Source organism: Dasypus novemcinctus, chromosome 2 (assembly GCF_030445035.2).
Source record: "Dasypus novemcinctus isolate mDasNov1 chromosome 2, mDasNov1.1.hap2, whole genome shotgun sequence".
Classification (NCBI taxonomy): Eukaryota; Metazoa; Chordata; class Mammalia; order Cingulata; family Dasypodidae; genus Dasypus; species Dasypus novemcinctus.
In genome coordinates, this window is record NC_080674.1 from 68,218,754 (window position 1) to 68,238,385 (window position 19,632).

Consider the following 19,632-nt stretch of genomic DNA (forward strand, 5'->3'; position numbering starts at 1 on the left):
CATTCAGATATCTGATTCTCATTGTGACTAGGTGGATTCAGATCAACCCACCTGTTTTATTTTGGGTTCTTTCAAGCAACATTTGACTTTAGCTAGTTCACTCATAAAGACGTTTTATTGATATCTCAGAGAATCAAAGGGAAAACTGGAGAATATGACTTGGAAAAGTGCTGGAATCACAGCAGGCTGGGTCTAGTTAATGGGAGTTAATGGATACCTTGTCTGGATACTGCTATACTTGAGTTATTCTTCTTGAGATTCAAAGTCCAAGGAGAGCTCCCTCTTGATTGACAAGGCCATCAAGACTACTCAAGGGATAGGTGATTTCTTAAAAGGAAATTAGGATGCTATAACCAATAGAAAGTGGAATGGATATAGGGCAGCCAGATCCTTAAAAAAAAAAAGTCTACGATTACATCATGGCCCAAGTGTTTGCCTCCATAGCACTCACCATGGACATCTTCCTGGGTGGATGTTGGGCAGTTGTACTGATGCTGCTTCTTAGTGTTGGTTCACTTCCTCCCCCAAAACACATCAAGAACACTCGAAGAGGGAAAAATAGGGAAAAAAAATTATTTTGGGGGTAAGGAGAAAGGAGGAATTGGGACATTGAGAGCTAGAGAAGTATTTCTCAACCTTGTCTATTATTAGAAACACATAGGGAACTTAACTATATTAAATCTCTATTTTAAACTAATTTTAGACTTATAGAAAAGCTACAAAAATCATACGAAGAATTCCCTGATATCTTTTACCCTGCTTCCTCTAATCTTATGTAACCATAATATTACCATCAAGAATGGACAGTTAACACTGGAACAATATTATTAACTATAATACAGACTTTCTGCTAATGTCCTTTTTGTGGTCTCAGACTATCCAGGATTCCATAGTGCATTTTGTTGTTATTTCTTAGTCTCTGTAATGGTTTCATGGTCTGTTCTGTCATAACCTTGATGCTTTTGAAGAGCACTAGTCAGTGATTTTGTACAATGTCCCTCAATCTGGGTTTGATGTTTTTCTCATGATCGGAGTGAGTTTAAACATTTTTGGCAAGAATCACAAAAATAATGTGCATCATATCCAGGAGGTCAGGATGTTGGTCTATCTTATTAAGAGTGATGTTTACCCTGATAACTTGATTAAATTGGTTTCTGCTGGGTTTCTGCATTGTAAAGTTACTTTCACTTTTTATTAATAAGTATTTTGGGAGAAGTACTGTAATACTACGCAAATCCTTTTTTGCTCCAACCTTTGCTCACTAATTTTAGCGTATATTTGGGGGTCTTGTCTGCAACAATTATTCCTGTGTTGTTTGCCTAAAGGTGATTATTTCACTCTTTCTACATTTATTAATCAGAATTCCATTGTAAGGAATAGCTGTCTCTTCTCTTCCATTTACTTTTGAAATTTATTCAGTTACATATTTATATCAGTGTGGACTCATGGATGTTTACTTTATTCTACAGGTTAAAAATCCATCTTCATTAATTGTCCAAATTGTTCCAGTTTTGGCCATTAGAAGTCCCTGTATGTTGGTGCCTGGTTCTTCCAATAAGCCCACACTGTTTTTTGAACATTTCCTTAATTCATGGCACCATGAGTTGTTCCAGGCCCATCGTGTATTTTCCCTGTCTTGGCCCTAAAATCAACCACTTCTCACCTTGGTAAGTTTTTAAATCCTCCTGTCCAGGCTGCACCCAACACCAATTAAATCAGAACGGCTCAAGCTGGGACCTGGTGTCAGTAGTTTTTAAAGTCCCACAGGTGATTCCAATATGCAGCCAAGTTTGAGAACCAGTGGGCCAGAGCAGCACTTTTCTAACTTTAATGTGCCTGTAAACCTCCCTGGAAATCTTGTTAAGATTCTGATTGAGTAGGTGTGGGGCTGGGACTGAGAGTCTGCATTTTTAACAAGCAACCAGGTCTGCTTATTGGCAGAACACACTTTGAGGAGAAAGGGGTTAGAAGATACTATTTCCTCAAATGTAAAAAGCTTTAGGGTTGCAAGCTGGCTCAAGGTTGTGGAAAGAGTTGCTACTCACTAGGTTATTATTCAGTATAGTTTTATTTTCTAATAAGGCAGGGGTTGTTGGTGCAAGGAACTACTTGCCGTGCAGTGTGGTCAGAGTCGAAGGAGATTGCCCAAAGAACTGAAAATGGAAAATGGAATCCTCTGAATCTAAAAGCAAACCTCTATAATGAATAAAAATGAGTAAATGTGTTTACTTGTCTTCTATTTCCTAAAGAGGCAAAGAGTGCAGAATAAATCTTTTTGAAAAATGAAGAATGATAATAAAAGAACATTTCATGCTGAAAGCATAACAAAAAAATCCCAGATGTGAATATCCATCTTGGAAAGACAACTGCAAAAGACGAGTCTGCTGCGGGAAATAGGTCACCATTTTGAATTTTATTTAAACAAAATTCTCCAGGGAACATTATCCTCAGTTCTTTCTGTGTATCAGCTCAGATTTTCCAGCTGTGTTCACAAGCAAGCATATTCCTGTTCAGCTGCTAAGCTGCCTTGGTCTTCACAAGGTGGTTGGTCTCTAAGGGCCCAAGAGGTATTCCAAAGAGACATGAACCACAGGCAGTCAAATTCATTCTAACTACCCTCCTCAGAGTCGTGTACATTTGCCCCATAAAATGGTTCTTGCATCTCCAAAATATAATCATCTTCAGTATTTTTCAGGCTTTAGGATACTTGATACCCATTTGGGATGGTGTGTAAAATATGCAGATTCCCAGATCTTTGGGTGGGGTCAGGGAACCAGCTTTCCCCTGAACCCTGGTGATCTGATGCAAGTGATCTACACACCACTCTTTGAGAAATATTGATCTAAGGGGTCAGGTCAGCAGCAGCCTCCCCTTTGCCCACCTCAGCCTTGTTTTAATTTGTTACCGTAGTTGAGTTTCCCATCCTTCCTGACCTCTAGGTTAGAATCCCTAGAGGGATTTCCTCTATTGCCCTTCCTCCCCTGTCCTTTCAACCATCATTTTAAAAAATTTCTACTTCTCTTCTGGAACCTCGTATTCTAACCCTTCCTTTCCCAGGGCCTTGAATACAAACAAAAGCTTGAGCGAATGTGAGGGCTCTTCCTTCAGGCAGAAAGGTCAGAAACTGCCTTGGTCTGTGTCAGAAGCCCCAATCTAGGCTAGATTTTATTAATGCTTATTCTGCTTCAAAACTGCACTCCATTGGTCACAGGGGAAGCAGGAAAATCTATTATTAACACTGATAATAATATCCTACCAAAGGTAGATAATAGTCATCCTCATAATCCAAAGATTATATAAAATTTAGAATTTTTCATTTTTTAAATAAACATGCTTCCTTTTTTTGCAAATAATGTTCATGCTGAGTTTATGATGTCCAATTTCACATATGTAAGAAGGAAGGACATATACTTTCAATTTTATTAAATCTTAAACCTAATCCTTGGGGAAAAGGTCATGAAGCCGGGAATAGACCTTTCTAGCTGGTTCTAGAACCTCCTCCATCCTACAGAGACAGAGCTTGACATTCACACCTCACCCTACCTACACAGCAGAGACTAGAAACAACAGAGACTCCCAGAGGTAAGGTCTGCACATGGCACAGAACACAGAAAACCGAAGCAAGTGTTCAATCATAAAACACAATGAACACTTACCGAGTGCCCATGGATGCCGGTCCCTGTACCAGACATTTGGGAGCATGTCCAACAGAATATATTGCCTGATTATCCTGGTCTTGTCCCTCCCACTCCATAGGCTAGCCAGTCTATTTCGTGAAGCTACAGTATCAGCATCACTGTGGGAAGCCCCCACACATCAGGAATTGGATTATGACTAAGTCCATTTTATTTTTCATCTCCTGCCTTCAGGGATACCACAGGGGGAAAGCCACAATGTTCACACCCATCTCTGGTTCCAAGATCTACATTAGGGACATTTATGAGAAGTTTTCTTGGAAGGGGTACTTTCTTGGCACTAAGGAAGATGTGTATAATTTAATTAGTAAGATAAGAGAGATACCCAAAAGGATTTAGGTAAATTAAAAGACTTAGGGAAATTGAAACTGATTTTGTTCCAGTGGTTTGGCCATACGCCAGGATTTGTCTATGGGTATAACTGGGATACTTTTGGGGAACTATTCTGACCTGCTGATCATCATCTATTTATAGAGTCATCCTTTGAGTTTGCTCAGTTCTAAACTGGAAACTCTCAGCTTGAACTACAGTCATATTTACCTCACGGGTCATGTGTGGGGATGATCAAGAGCACCCGTTTCAACTGCAGGTTTCAAAGTGGATTTTGAAATCCATTTAGTTCATCATAACTAGCACTTTTATTTTCAATAAAATGTAATTAAAATTTCAGACTGCATTGCTTATATGAAAGATAACTGTTGTTTCTTTTTTATGTATATGTCATGAATTGCAATGTAAAATATATTTATTTTGGGGGAATTAAGGTTTTAAAAATTCAAGAAACACTGATCTAGTACTTTACTTTGATCTGTAGGGGTCAAGGGCATGGATGTTGGGGCCAAACTATCCGAGTTTGAATCTTGGCCTCATCACTTGCTAGGTATGTGGCCTTGGGTAAGTTACTTAACTTCTCTGTGCCATATTTTTCACACATTTCCTGATGTGGTATGAGAATAACAGTAGTAGCTACCTCATAGGGTTGACATGAAGGTTAGGTTAATTGTAAAATGCTAAAACAGTACCTGGCACATAGTAAATGCCTCATAAGTATTCAGGCAGGGGGTATCTATTCACCAAGTATCTCCTTTTGCATGTAGAATCGAGACAACAAAGTCCCTGCCCTTTGGGGATTTATAATCTAGTACTTGAAAAAGTTGTCTGTTCCGAGTGGCATTATACTGGAATGTTTAGGACAGAGTGTTTTGAAAACAGTTTGTCTGAGCTCAAACTAATGCCATTACTCACTTGCTGTGTGACCTTGAGCATGTTATTTGACTTTACAGAGACTCAGTTTCTTCATCTATAAAGTGGAGTTGATAGAACTGATCTGAAGAGGTTGTTGCCAGGATTAAATGAGACCTTCTATAGAAGATGATTATGGCTCAGCTATTAGCTACTATCATGCTGACTGTTTAGAGATTCAGACCATGCCCCTGCTTCTTCTTTCCCAATTTACTGAAACCAATCCCTCCTTCGCTTTCATGTGAATGACTTGCCTAAGTCATTTCACCTCAGTTGTGGCAAATCAGCTCCACAGGAGCTCTGATAAAGACCAATACTCCTAACTAGAAAAGTAATTGTGAGACCCAGGTCAGACTGAGACAGCCCCACTGTGCTTTCTCTTCAGCCTCCCCCATTACAGCTTAGCCAAATCATGAGAATTGCCCTTTTGCCTCGGCAGGCCTTCACATCCCCATGGGTAATTCTGAAGTGTGACAATGTAAGCCTGATGGCAGAGCCCGTTCTACAGCATGGCTGTCTCTGGTAATGGGGTCACATCATATTTCCTTCCTTTTCATCATGGGGGGAGGAAACTGATCAGGACAAAGCTTGCTGTCCAACATGATGAAGTGCTTTGTATGCTCTATCACTTGTAAATGCAGTGATAGCATAAAAGGGTTCATTAGCTGAAGGGGCTTTCAACTGGAATCCTTCAGTTCTTGAGGACCTTTGGCAAAGCTGTTCCGACAAAGAGAAATCTAAAATTCTTGAGGATTCTTGAGCTTGAATACCTGCCACGGTTACATTATTCTGTAACTTTCCCCTCTTCTCCCACGGCACCATGTTTCCTGTAGCACTTGCCACAGCTTTTACAGATTAATAATGGAGCTTTATTATGCAGTATCAATCTCTCGTTTGACCATACGCTCCTCAAAGGCAGGGGATCTGCCTTATTCATCTTTGTATCCCCCCCGCAAGCACCTGGCACACATCTTAATCAACGTCTGTGGAATTGAATCTGGTTGAATTTATATCCCAGGTCACAGTGCCAGATCTCAGAATGGGACAGGAGCTGAAGGCAAGTGGTGGAATCATTTATTTCCTACCGCTGAGCTCAGTGCTGGCTTTCTAGGAAATTCAAATAACCTCATTACTCCAAGGCTGCCTCTTCCAACCCAAAGGGAGCCTTAAGATAGTTCTGTTGATGCCTTTGGATGTAAGTTTTTTTCTTTAATTTCTCAGAGGTAAGGAAAATGAAGCACCTGAACTTGTGTCTTGCAGGTTTACAGTCCTGGGCTAGGAGAAGGTTTACCGGAAAGGTGAACTCTTTTGCTCTGCTGCTTATGTGGAGAGAGAAAGGTTGGGGCACATTACCCTTTCTAATGCAGCTTTGTCTGCCTTGCATCTGGTACAGGGCTCAGCATATTCTTGGTCCTAAATAAACACAGGAGTCCTATTTCTTTCCCTTCCTATCAAAAGGTACAATTTATCTTAATTTTTAGATTGTAAGCAGAAATAAAGACAGAAAATAGGCTTTTGAAAACTTTCCATGTGTCCAGACTAGGCACTTTGATGAAGGTTTATAGAAATATTTGTTCTAGTGCTGCCAATCGGGCGAAATAGATGTTAAGGTCTCTGTTAACTGTTGAGGAAACTGAGGTTCGGAGGAACTTAAATCAAGAATCCGGGATTGGCACTCAGCTCCATTTGGTTCCAATACACCACGAAGCTGCCCCCTTCCTCTTCCAGCACGCTGGTGAGCGTTTAAGTACATGACTGGGTGTTTTTTGTTTTGTTTTGTTTTGTTTTATCCACAAAGCCCCGCCACTTCTCCTCCTGATCAGTTTCTTCGATTCCACTTTTTCGAGATAAGTCCAGCTCTTCTCCAAGGTCTCAGCGCCCCCTCGGCGGCCTCCTCCGGCATCCCAAGGACAGCCAGATACTCCCCAGCCTTGTTCGGAGTCCTCGCCTTTGGCTTTGATTCCCGGGTCCACTCTCACCCTCCAGGATACTCGCGCGGCGCCCTGGTCGGCGGGGTCTCAGCACACTTGCGGGACCCGGGGCCCGCGCGCCGCGCGCCTCAGCCCCGCCTCCCCCACCCCGCGCCCGCGCGGCCAGGGGCGCCGCAGCCTCCGCCCACCCGCGCGCCTGCCTCGCCATTGGCTCCCTGGGCTGCCCATCTCTTCCGCCGGCCCCGCACCGTCCTGGAGGCAGGTTCTGCCCGAGAAGCCGCAGTCCCGGCGATTCGGGCGCAGCTGGGGAGGAGCTCGGAGCGCAGACCCCAGCCGTCATGGCCCCACGCGCGGGAGCCCCCGTCGGCCCGCCGACCCGGGCGGCTGCTAACTTAGCGGCGGGCTCCCGCGGCCCTGCCGCGGCCATGTAGTCGCCGGCGGGGCTCTCCGCAGCCCGGGAGCGGCAGCGAGAGCGAGCCGAAGCGGAGCCGCCCGCGGTTCCCCGAGGCGCTTAGCGCGCGTGGCGCTCGCGCTGCCCCCGCCGCAGCACTTTGGGTTCGAGAGGGAAATGGGGGAGAAAGTTTCGGAGGCGCCGGAGCCGGTGCCCTGCAGCCGCAGCGGTCACGATGCCCGGACCCCCGCCCCTGCCGCGGCCGCCGTGTCGTCGCCGGGCGCTTCTTCGGCCGAGTCGTCCTCGGGCTCTGAAACTCTGTCGGAGGAAGGGGAGCCCGGTGGCTTCCCCCGCGAGCAGCAGCTGCCGCCGCCGGGCGGCGCCCTCAGTGTCCGCCAGCCGGCCGTGTGGGTTCCCGCGCGCAGACTGCCGGAGCGCGGAGCCGCCGCGCCGCCGCCGCCGGCGCCCGGGGGCAGCAGCGCGTCCCAGGAGGAGCAGGACGAGGAGGTGGGCCCCGCCTTCCCCACTTTGTCCCCTCCAGGTTCTGGCTGCCGGGCGGTCCCAGCTTTCCATCCTGAGCGCGGACGGGTGGGACGGGGGCACTCCAGCGCGTCGTGCGGGGCGCGGGGTAGTGATAGGAGACTCCTTGTCGGTCACTCACTTCCTCGTGGCTGTCATTCCCGTGTGTGTGCGCCTGCATGTGTTTGTGATAGTGTGCTTTTAAAAAGTCAAAACTGCAAACTCTTAATGTCTCCATCTGCCTGCGTCGATCTGTGAGTGAATGGGATCTAGACGCCTCGCCTATCCCCGCAACTAAGATCGTATCCTCCGAAGTGGGCGTTGCGTCCCACTGAAGCGCTTGGACCTAGGAGGCGTGTAGTTGGGAAGAAGTGGTGCTTTTGGGAATGAGGGGTGGGAGGGAGCGGTATCCGCGAAGTTGCGCAGTGGGGTTTGGGTGACTCCGACCCCCTGGAATTGCGGGTGGACGGTTTTGGCGGGTTCCCCCTGAGTGGGTCCTACCCGTAGGAAGACTCACTGCGCTCGGCGGGACTGCGCGCCTGCAGCTCCCATTCCGACTTGTTTCAGGGTGACTGGATGCGCGCTGGTCGCCAAAACCTAATCGGAAACGCTGCACCTTGATCGGGAGACCGTGCCTGTCCCGGTTTCCTGGAAGGGTGTTCATCCTGACACACAGAACATATGGCGATGGGGTTCTCCCGGCTATCTCAGGCTTTTCTCGGTCTTTGGAGGACAGTAGGAAGCTGAAGCTTCTTCGTGTCTTTAAGATTGTTTATTTTGGACATTTCCTTTGGGAGAAGTCATCTTGATCAGGCTGGGCCATAAATCAAACATCAACCCAACAAGCTTCAGTCCGGAGTTCCCTGGTGCCAGAGTGGTATTTTCCACACTTCTGATGGGGTTATCCCTTTGATGCCTTTCCACACTTTGTCCCTCAGAAGGAGCAAGCTGAGACCAGTGCTCTGGCAGTAGCCTCTTGTGACGCAGCCCTGGAGGCAAAGACTGGATCTGGCTCAAGGTTAGAGGAGGCAAGTTCCAGCTTGGCAGAGCTTGGAACAGACCAATTCCTGAATGCTTGGGAGGATCGCATCCCAGACAGGTGTCTCTATTCTGACTTTCTAGAACTGTCTCTGCTCCTGAGTGTTCGAGACTTTGAATGAGTCATTTCGCTCCTCTTAGGTTCCATTTCTATAATCTGTAAAATGAAAGGTTTGAACCAATTAACTTCACTCTAAAGTTGCTTGCCGCTCTGACACCCCTTCTGATCAGAGAATTAAGATGGACCTAAAGTTCTAGCTTGATCCTGGAACTATTCCCTCAGTGGTGGGATGCTGGGATTATCCAAATCCATATCTGCCAGAGCTAAGGCTGGGCAGAGGGATGCCCAGGTGCTGTACTGGACTGCTTGGTTACATCTCCCTTTAAGGATGCCAGGCACGTGCCAGCATTTAGTGACATCTGCCTCGATATCTAGAGATGAACACACTCCACTGGGAAGCTGGGAGTATACCCCAAATTATTGACATACCACTAGGTCCAAATTTAATGTTGTCGTTGTTGGAGGAGTTGATAGAATTAATGGTTCAGTTTTCCTTTTAGCTCAGAGGTGGTCCATGGTAAGTGACTGACCTTGCAGATCCAGGGGAGGAAGAGGGGGTCACGACCTTCTCACCTTTGATCCCAATCCCATAACTGATTTATTGTCTAGCCTCAGGGTGACAGTGTTTTACTTTCTTGGAAGAGAAAACATGATAATGATAGCTTATTTCACAGGCAGTGTAGTGAGGACTGGTTGTTTGAAACACATATTGAAACGTGGAATGACTAATATTGCATGTAAATTGATACAGTATTGTCATTTATTGTGTATCTTAACCTGTGGCAGGGAATGCTGGAAATTGTCTGAAGGTGGAAATCCTAAACTGCTCTGAGAATTTTGAAGTGAAAGTAAAAATATGGAATGACCCTCCTCCTGCGCTCCCTTCTCCCCAACACACACCTGAGAAGAGAAATGATAGTCTTGGTAAAAGAATTTAAGTCCAGTTTAAGCGAATTTTTTGGTTCTTACACTGGCGATGCTATGGCGCAATGGTTCTTAACCTTTTGGGAAGCTGTCGACCTCTTTGTGAATCTAATGAAAGCTATGGATCCTTTGCTTAGAAAAGCATACAATTATAAATACCATTCTAGGAGTTCAGGAATGCTGGTTTAGGAACACTCAGTTTAGTGGAAAGATGTGGGTTTGATTCCTAGCTCTGCCACTTTAACTAGGCATGGAATCATGAACCATTTACCTTCTGTAAGCCCTCGTTTTCTCACCTCTTTAATGGGAATAATAGTCAAAGAGTTGTTAAGCATTTTACACACAACATCTGACTTAATCCTAGCACAATATCTGACATGTATATAGCATTGAGTGCTAAGGAAATACTAACTAGTTAAATTCAGTTGTAATTTGTGAAATGGGAGTACAATCTCAGTCTTACCTGAATTTTATTTTTTTGTCATTTATGTGCTACCTACTTTCAGAGAACTTGAGGCTGTGTCTGGTCAGTTTATTCCAATGTTATTAGTATAAGCTGGGGAACAGTTTTATTTGTATCAGTTTGGAAGCACAATAAGTGTAGTGTTAGTTATATTATAACAAGGCACTGAGTAAAAAGCATTAAAAGACTTGATGGGAAGTGGATTTGGCCCAACGGATAGGGCATCCGTCTACCACGTGGGAGGGCCAAGGTTCAAACCCAGGGCCTACTGACCCATGTGGTGAGCTGGCCCACGCACAGTGCTGATGTGTGCAAGGAGTGCTGTGCCATGCAGGGGTGTCTCCGTGGAGGGGAGCCCCACACGCAAAGAGTGCTCCCTGTAAGGAGAGCCACCCAGTGTGAAAAAGTGTAGCCTACCCAGGAATGGCGCTGCACACACGGAGAGCTGACGCAGCAAGATGACACAGCAAAATGAGACTCGGATTCCGGGTGCCGCTGACACAAGCGGACACAGAAGAACACACAGCGAATGGACACAGAGACCAGACAACTGGGAGGGGTGGTGGGCAAGGGGAGGAAAAAAAAAAAGACTTCAGTGTGGCCTATACAATGGAAAGAGGTTCATTTAGATTTAAAATTGTTAGGTCTAGATTGGGACACAAATTATTTTCCAAAGTTCTTTATAGTTACTGCATCAATTTTTAAAAGCAGAAAAACTTAAATTTCTAGTGTTATTATTGTTGTGCTTTTTGTCAACCTTGTTAAACATGTTTTGAATATATCTAGTAATGTTAATAGTGTATGGCCAATTTCCTGTTTTATCTTCTTGTCAATATTTGTGTAAATTTATATAAACTTACAAAGTCTTGTGGACTTTAGTCAGCCCCTTAAGCTTTTGGTGTTTAAAAACAGTACTTTGGTTGAACACAGCATTGATTCTAGTCTTGATGTACTTAATATCAAACATATGAGAGTTAGAAATGATATGTGACTTTTTGTTAAAATAAACTGCCTGTGACCCCCACTGCTCATTCCCCACCTGTGCATGTCCAGGGGTAGTGGCCTGCCTTTTTTGGTGGTTAAAACAGTCTAGAGGATCTAGAGTAGAGGAATGTTCCACCTACATTATTTCTGAGAATTGCCCTTAGGCACGCTGCCTTTCCCTTCCCAAAGTACCTGTGTTATCTCTAATGAAAGCCTGTGCTGTTTTCTAAGTATTTGTTGGTGAATTCCCCGAGAGCAGGAATTTTGTCTTTGTTTGCTTATCACTGGGCCTCTCATTTATTAGGAAGGGCTCAGTTAACACTTTCACTGAATGAGAAGTTACGTCTTTGAAAATAGCTGTAAATTTGAAGGGTGACTATGTGTATATTTATTTATTAGTCTGTTGTGCATTATGATGCTCAGACCTCCAGATCTCCCAACAGGGAAAACGTGGATCATGATGAAGATTCTCACAGGCAGTTTTTCTAGGTAAAATTTGAATAAAGTAAAATGACTGAGGATCCACTCAGAACATCTTTGAAATGATTCGTGTATTATTTCAACTTTTCACTGTGTAGATTAGCACTTGAAACTTTCAGGGATTCTTAGAATATGGAAAAGACTTTAGAATTAAAAAGGATTTTAATATACAGCAGCCAGTTTAGACTTTGATTCACTAAGGGACTTGTTTTATTGGCAAAATTGGAAAGTTTCCTTTATTAAAAAATAAGCAGCATTATGGGATATCTTTAAACTCTTCTGGATAATAGTATATGAGAATGAGGACCACATTTAATATCATTGTGTATGTGTGTGGCCCCCTACCTGATAGAAGTACAGTAGATGAATTTCTAGTGTTCATTGGTTAGAATAAATGACAAAAAGCAATCTTGAATTCAGCAAAGCTTTTCACTGAGTTTATACTTTATGAATCACAGCTGCTACAAAATTTGAAAAAGGTCTTGCATAAATCTCGGCATATTGATTATTTAGTCTCCTTTTCCGCTCACTACTTCAATAAGAGCCATGATATCAAGAAATTCATGTCACTCAATATATTCTGGCCTCCAATTCTATGTGGGCCATTGTCCTGGGTTTTGAAGAAACAAAGGTGGACATGACAGATAATTTTGACGTCATGAAGCTTATAGTCCAGTGCAGAAGCGAGTCATTATGCTCATGATTATTTATTAATTGGCTTCAAGTATGGCTGATGGAGGAGAACAGGCTGTGAGGGAATGTGTGGTGGTACTAGGTAACTCATTTAGTCTGGGAATTAAGAACCACCCCACTCAGGGAGTGATGTCTGAGCTGAGACCTAAAGGATGAGCAGGAGAAGTAAGGGTCAGCTTCAAAGAACTAAGGCTTCTACCCTTTCCAGCTCTAGTCTGAGGTAAATCCAGGAGCAGTGAAATATTTCTATTTTGCCATTGTTTTAGAGCAGGCTAACTGACACTCAGTGGATACAGTGCATGAGTCCAGTTCCTTTCAGTTTTTCCCTGTGAGGAATGGTGTGGAGAGCTATGAATGCATGCTGAAACAATGACAAGCCACAGAAGGTTGTAAAATATTCCTCACAATGAGAGGGGTCCAGTACCTGGTGCTCTGGCATTAGAGAAAGCTAAGTGGGGCGTGTATGTGTGTGCATGTATGCACGCGTGTTTGCATCTTAGAGGAGATGATTGCACTTTTTAAGGTGAAAGACACCCTATGTCATTTTTGATCAAGTTTTTACATTCTGTAGTGTTTCCTGGAGAGGGCTTGCGTTGCTTTCCTTTCATCTCTTCAGAGCACAGTAGCCAGCGCTTCCCTGCTCTGGGGTCAGGGTCTTCTTAAGGGTATGGACTTCTGAGGCCGGGTCAGCCTCTGCTAGGCTGTGCCATGTTAGACAGGCTATTAATGCTGAGCCTGTTTCCTCATCTGTCAAATGCGGATGCCAGTACTTCATGCAGAGGGTTGTTATGAGAATTAGCGAGATGTTTTATGTAGTGTATCCAGCATATATACACCAGGCACATAGTAAGCTCTTCATTATTGTATATGGAGAAGCTTGTTTGTGTAGAATATCAGTGCCCTAGCCAGGAATAAGCAGAAGTCTTTAGGTCCATTGTGCAGTGGACTATGCTACCAGCATAGGTTTGTTGGTCCCTGGCAGGAGTTTTCATTCTTGAGTAGATAGATGTGTAACATACTCATCACTTCTAATTTCATGGACAGAGCATTTCTTATGATGTAGGAACAGGAAAACTTTATGGCATGTGGTTCATTAACCCTTGTATTAATGCAGTCTCTCGTGGAGCCTGATCTTGGCGAACATTTATTAAATAATATCCTAAAAGACTGTGAACATGTTTTAAATTACTAGCGGCCCCCAGGGTTTTAGTCAGAGTTGGTAGGATGACTGTGTACTTGAAGCTTCCTAGGTGAAGTTTGTGAACTGAGAAGGGAGTAGAAGGAAATCAAGTGATAATCTAGAAGCCAGCTTTTGTTTCTGTAAGCAATGGGGTATGTGTGTGTGCGGAGTGAGGGAGGTGGTCCAGGAGCCGTTCAAAATTCTCAGAGGGAAAAGATTATAATTGTCAGAAATGTAATAGACCTTTTAAAATGCAAGAACCCATGTATGTAAATTATCTACAAAAAAAGCTGTTTTGTCCCTTTGGGACACTGTTAACATTTCAAATTTTAAGACAGAATTGCAAATCTTACCATATGATCTAGGAGCACTTGTGGCAGAACTCACCGCTGGTGTGGCAACTGCAGTTCACCTCCCTCCACATGCCCAGTGCAGTGCTCTGCCCTCGGGACTTGCTCAAGTCGACCTTTACATGACGTGGCAACATTTAGTTCAAAGAGTCTTGTTTTTTTCCCGTGAGTCCAATATTTCGTCTGTGGCTTCTTATCTGGTAATGTTATTTTATATCAGTGCATAACATAAAATATGACTAAGCAGAAACCTTTCCGCAGCAGCTTCTGTGCATTTTTGTTTCTCTTCCATTCTTTGCCCTTCTCTCTCACGGTTCAGAATTCCTGGGAAGGATTGGCTAGGAGTCACCTGTGCTTCCAGGGTTAGCAGAGAAAATCGCGCCCGAAGTGTGCAGCGTTGGTTCAGGACCGTGGTCAGCGGTACACACACACATTGAAGTCTGTTGAAGAGCATTGAACGTCTTTGAAATTTCTGGGGGATCCTCCAGTTTTCTTAATGAAAAACAGTCACTGCTCATTTAATGATTTGAAGTCATAAGTAGACACATGTGTTTCTGTGAGGCAATTTAGAATTTTGTACCCTTGGCCTATACTCTTTTCCTAGCCGATCAATTCTCTTGGATACAATCAATATAATTTTGATTACTTGTTTCCACTGGACCTTATAGCCCAAGTGTTTTGTGCTGATATTGGGAGGAGAGGGTGGGGAGGAGACAGGTGGGAGGGAGGATAGAAATACTGACATATTTGTCTTCTTTTCTTAACTCATTTCATAGGCTATCATGTGGAAAATGAAAATTTGATTTTAATGGTCTTGACTGTGTAATTTAGTTGTATTTTCAGTGACTAGCAAGCTCACAAGTGCACCCAATTTTAGTTTTGGTTGATGAGTGTATATTAACATCAAATGTGGTTCTTTTGACCTCTCAGAACTTTGTCAGCTGCTTTTTAAGTAAATTATGAAGTTAGTTGTGTAGTTCTCTTCTTACTTTGTGTATGTTTATTTAAAAAATAATTGTATTGTATCAAGGACTTCTGGTCTTAACATTTGTGTTTTCAGGCATTTCTATATACTGAAAGAGATGCATCTTTTGCAATACAGGAAGGGTCCTAGGGCCTCCTCAATCGTTGAAAAACCAAGTTGGGCTAGAAATGGAGGTTAAAATCTCTTGTTGCTATTCACTGTCATTGATACTGATGTTCACAAAAGTCACAAATTGAGCATTGTTTCTTAGAGCAATCATAACTAGTGAGACTACATGAAGACATTGAAATGGAGTGCAGTTGTGATGAAAATTCATGTTGTGTATACAGGTTAAATGATTAATTTCATAAATAGGTTCTTTATGAATAAATTGGTTCTATTATGTCTAGCTCTTACATAAACACAGTTTGTGTTGTCACTCGCACAGTTTTAGCCAGGGTAGCTTAAATGAAATAGTCTGAGCCCTCACCCTCAGGCTTCTTATTTTCAAAGGGCAGTTTTGAGGATACTCATATAGGTGTAGCCAAAGAGGGGAGAATTTCTCCAGGGAAAAGGTCAGACCCAGATGCTTGATTCTTGAGGAAAAACCATTAAAAGGTTTTACTTTGGAGAACTTCAGACTCATCCCAAATCAGTAGAGTAGGTGTCAGGAAAACCCAAGAAAATGCTGACCTTCCCATTCTCTTGTAGTTTATTAGAGTAGTAAGTAGGAGTGCTGTGTGAAGTCAGTGCAGCCTTTGGTTTAAAAAACTGATCATGTGTGAGCAAGAGAGAGCAAGGGAGAATAAGAATTAGAAGGAATATCTTGCCAAGTAAGAGTCTCTTCACTTAGCCCTTTATTTTTGTGCTTTGTTACTTATCTATTTGTTGAAATATTACTTTTGTAATTTTTATTTAATGTACACTTTATTTCCTTGGAATTTCTTGTTTATCTCTTCTTGAGGCATTGATAATTTTTCCTACTAAGCTACCCCAGTTCACTGTCTGTTGGGGAAAAGGTATAGTCCAAAACGTGCCCATATGATGTTTTAGGACTAGCTGTAGCCCTCCCCGATGGGTGTGTCTTAGCTATGATGCATATTCTGTAAGAGAACAAGAGATTAAACTGGAAATGCAACTTTGAACACTTGTGATTTTCTTCATAAAAATGTCAGTATCATTTCTGTTTTCAAGATTTCCATTTAGAAATTAAAACATTTCTACCTGGAGAAAGCTTAGCTTACATGTTTGAGCTCCCTGAGTTTTTAAGTTATGGAATAAAACTAGTTAGAAAGAATTGCCACTCATACCAATAGAGTAACAGTATGACATATACTGTCCTAAGTTCCTTTAAAATTATTTCTGGGGCATGGGTGTAGCTTAGTGGTTGAGTGCCTGCTTCCCATGAATGAGGTCCTGGGTTCAATCCCCAGTACCGGCTAAAAAAAATTCCAAGTTATCATTTCCTGTATAATAGGTTATCTGTCATTCCTTGTACTAATTTTTCTTTCTTTTTACCTCCCATTTCCTGCTCCACACCCCCCTTCCTATCTATAGCTTTGTCATCGAAATTTTAAAAAGAATGTGACAGACCACTTTGGCTGGAAGGTTGTAGCGAAACGTTTGTTAAACAGGATGTTTGTGGGAAAGGCCTTTTTTGGTTACCTGAACTTTATGACTTACTGAAGTTTTCATTTGAAAACTCTTTTTGTTCTCGTCACTTTTTTCCTGTAATATCGTTGTACATTTTCCTGCCTTATTCTGTGTTGAACAAGCTAGATTAAAAAAAATTATTGGACATCTTGTAGTGCTTAGGGCTCTCACTCTGGGCATCAATCATCTTTGAAAACTATTGAAGGCATAAACTGTTTAAGAACTAGAAAATGTGTATAAAATTGTTTGCTGTTAATGAAAGTAGACATCTTGATTTTTTTTCCAATTTTAAAAGTTGATCACAAAACAAGTTATATTTTCTTAAGGTTTTACTGCATTATTTTTGTTCTTGCACTATGCAAGTTCTCATATATATTGTTAAAATTTGTAGAGTGCTTAAGTTTGCACAGCCCTTTCTCATCTTATCACAGCTGCTTTCACTGTTAATAGTTTACATGTTCTCCCTCTCTCTCCCACTGGATTGTGAACTCCTCAGGGTGAAACAATGTCTTATCAACTTGACTTCCTTGCAATGGTAGGAGTGCATGGCAGGCATATAGTGGAGGATGATGGTGATAATAAATAGAACAAATTGCACCATTGGGACAGCATTTGAGTGCTTTATGTGTATTTTACTCATTTAAATTTTACAAAGGTCATTTTGAAATTAAATTAATTAAATTGTTCCACACTACCACAGGGTCAACTAAGTGACCAAAGAGAGGAGGAGGAAAAAAGTAGAGGAGGAGGAAAAAAGCAGTGCCCTGGGGACTGTGAGAAGAGTACGTTTGTGGAGACCATTCAAGGAACATTGAGTTTCCTAAGGTCCCATCTCTTGGTTATCTCTGTATCCAAAAGCCTTGTGTGAAGTGGCAGACAATAAATGATTGTTGAATAAACCAATGGTTGGTGAATGAATGAAATGCCACTTAGCAGATGGGTCCCTGTACATTGGGCCTGCTAGTTATGATGAAGTGTTGTGTCTGCAGAACTTTCTTAAGGAGAGTGCTTAGATTTAAAGCTCTGATCCTGGCTTGCAGGGGTTCTTAACCTTTTCTGTTCCACAGACCCCTTTGCCAGTCAGGTGAAAACCACGGACTCCTTACTAAGTTCACATTATACCGGACTTAGTATAACTATGTCACACCTGCACCAACACGTCCCCACAGGAATAATGTTTTTTTGAATTTCAATTCAAGCTCACGGACCCCTAGTTAAGAATCCCGGGATCATCAGTAGTTAAAGGAATGATTGGTTTTTACAAATGAAGGGCTATGACTAGAAACCAGTTTTTATTTTCGTGTTTGCTTTGGAATGTGTTCTGCTAAGATACTTTTTGGTTATTCATTATAATCACACTTGTAGTGGTAAGCTATTTTTGATCAAATCATTTTAATTTCTGATGAAATATTGACAACTAGCCTTAAAATATTGCCAGCAATACTGGGCTATACTCATTAGTTCTCAGGATCGAAATACTCTCTGAAAATGAGAGTGGGTTTCAGGGAATCTGGCAATTTCATCAGTAGTAGAAGAGTGTTGAGGTGAGAGTTGGGAGGCCTGAGGAGCTTGCTTTGGCTCCTTGCTGGGCAAGTCACTAGCTTACCTGATCTTCATCTGTGATGAAATAAGAGGTCCTTTGAGCTCCACCTCCAGTTTTTGTTTACTTCTTACTATAGAAATATTAACTTAAATTTTTAGTTTTCATCAGTATATAGTTTATGGACCTGTTCATTCATATTTTTTCTTTTGGCAAACTTGATGTGGCCAATTGTGCTGTGGTCTTTTTTTTTTTTTAGATTTCTTTCTTTCTCCCCCCAGCCCCCATTGTCTGCTCTCTCTGTCCATTTGCTGTGTGTTCTTCTGTTCTGCTTATATTCTCATTAGGGACTCCAGGAACCGATCCTGGGACCTTCCAGAATGGGAGAGAGGCAATCATTATCTTACACCACCTCAGCTCCCTGGTCTGCTGCATCTCTTATTTCTCCTCTGTGCCTCTTTTTGTTGCATCATCATGTTGTGCCAGCTCTCCACATGGGCCAGCACTCCTGCGCGTACTCCACGCAGGCCAGCACTCCGTGCAGGCCATGTCCTGTGTTCTTATTTGTGAACGGGAACATATTCTTGGCAGGAATATCCCACAAGGACTTCATCATGGATTCCTCCTTTGGGTTGTGCTGACTTATACGTAGAGCATAATCATGGCTTACTTATGTGTTCCGCTTTTATTCATCTTTTTAATTGGTATGCTGCTGTCAGTCACCACTCATAAAGGTTGAGGGTACTGTATCTTACGTCCAAATCCCTGCAAAGGGGTTTCACTCTGGATATAAGGTCACTTTTGCCTTTCCCTTGATGAAGTAACATCCACTTGTGTTATTGAGGCATTCAAGTGCCCAGGCTGCTGAGAGTTCCGCTTTAGAGTACGTTTTCTAAGGAAAGCCTGCGTTGGCCAGCAGGGAAACAAGGGTGTGGAATGTGGTCCCCTTCTCAGTACACGGCAACTTTAGGGCCCTAACTGTCCACCCTAGGGAAGTCCTTCAGGAAATGTGCTATCACGATCTGTTGAGTAGTCTTTAAAATAAAATACCTTTTAACTCCACAACTTACTGTTCTAGGTAGAATCATAAAGAATGCTTTTTTTGCCCTTGTGCCTGGAGATTCTGCCTGCAGAATTGAATCTTCTTCCTTAGACCCATCTGTGAATCCTAAGATCAGTGGCTGAATTTGCTTTTTCACCATAGGCTGCAAAAGAGACAGACTTGGTGTTTTTGTTATTGTTTGTTGTTTGTTTTTGCTTGCTGCCTTGGGCTGTGTGATACAAGCCCTTGGGCTGTATGATACAAGGCTGCCATTCCCATGTCCTAGACCAAGAACTTCTGATTTTTAAAAATCACTCTTTCATTTTAAAGATTTATATGTTCTTGACTCCCTTTCTGTTCTGTACCCTAGATGCCCAGCCTTTGAAGTGGGCTAATGGCTGTTTTCAAAATTAAACCAGAACCTATGAGTAGAGGTTACCTTTTATTGGTGTGCTCCAACCTAAGCTATCAGTAAGTATTTC

The 19,632-nt window shown here is 42.7% G+C and overlaps 1 protein-coding gene across 4 annotated transcripts in view; it reads left to right on the plus strand.

The window, feature by feature from the left end:
- The first annotated feature begins 7,147 nt into the window (after nucleotides 1-7,147).
- Nucleotides 7,148-19,632, plus strand: part of MAST4 (microtubule associated serine/threonine kinase family member 4) — a 632,991-nt gene continuing 620,506 nt past the window's right edge. For all 4 annotated transcript variants that reach the window (XM_058309528.1, XM_071208385.1, XM_004465586.5 and 1 more), the window contains exon 1: nucleotides 7,148-7,766. In XM_058309528.1, coding sequence (XP_058165511.1) covers nucleotides 7,437-7,766 — 330 coding nt within the window. In that variant the 5' untranslated portion in view covers nucleotides 7,148-7,436. The remainder of the gene's footprint in view (nucleotides 7,767-19,632) is intronic.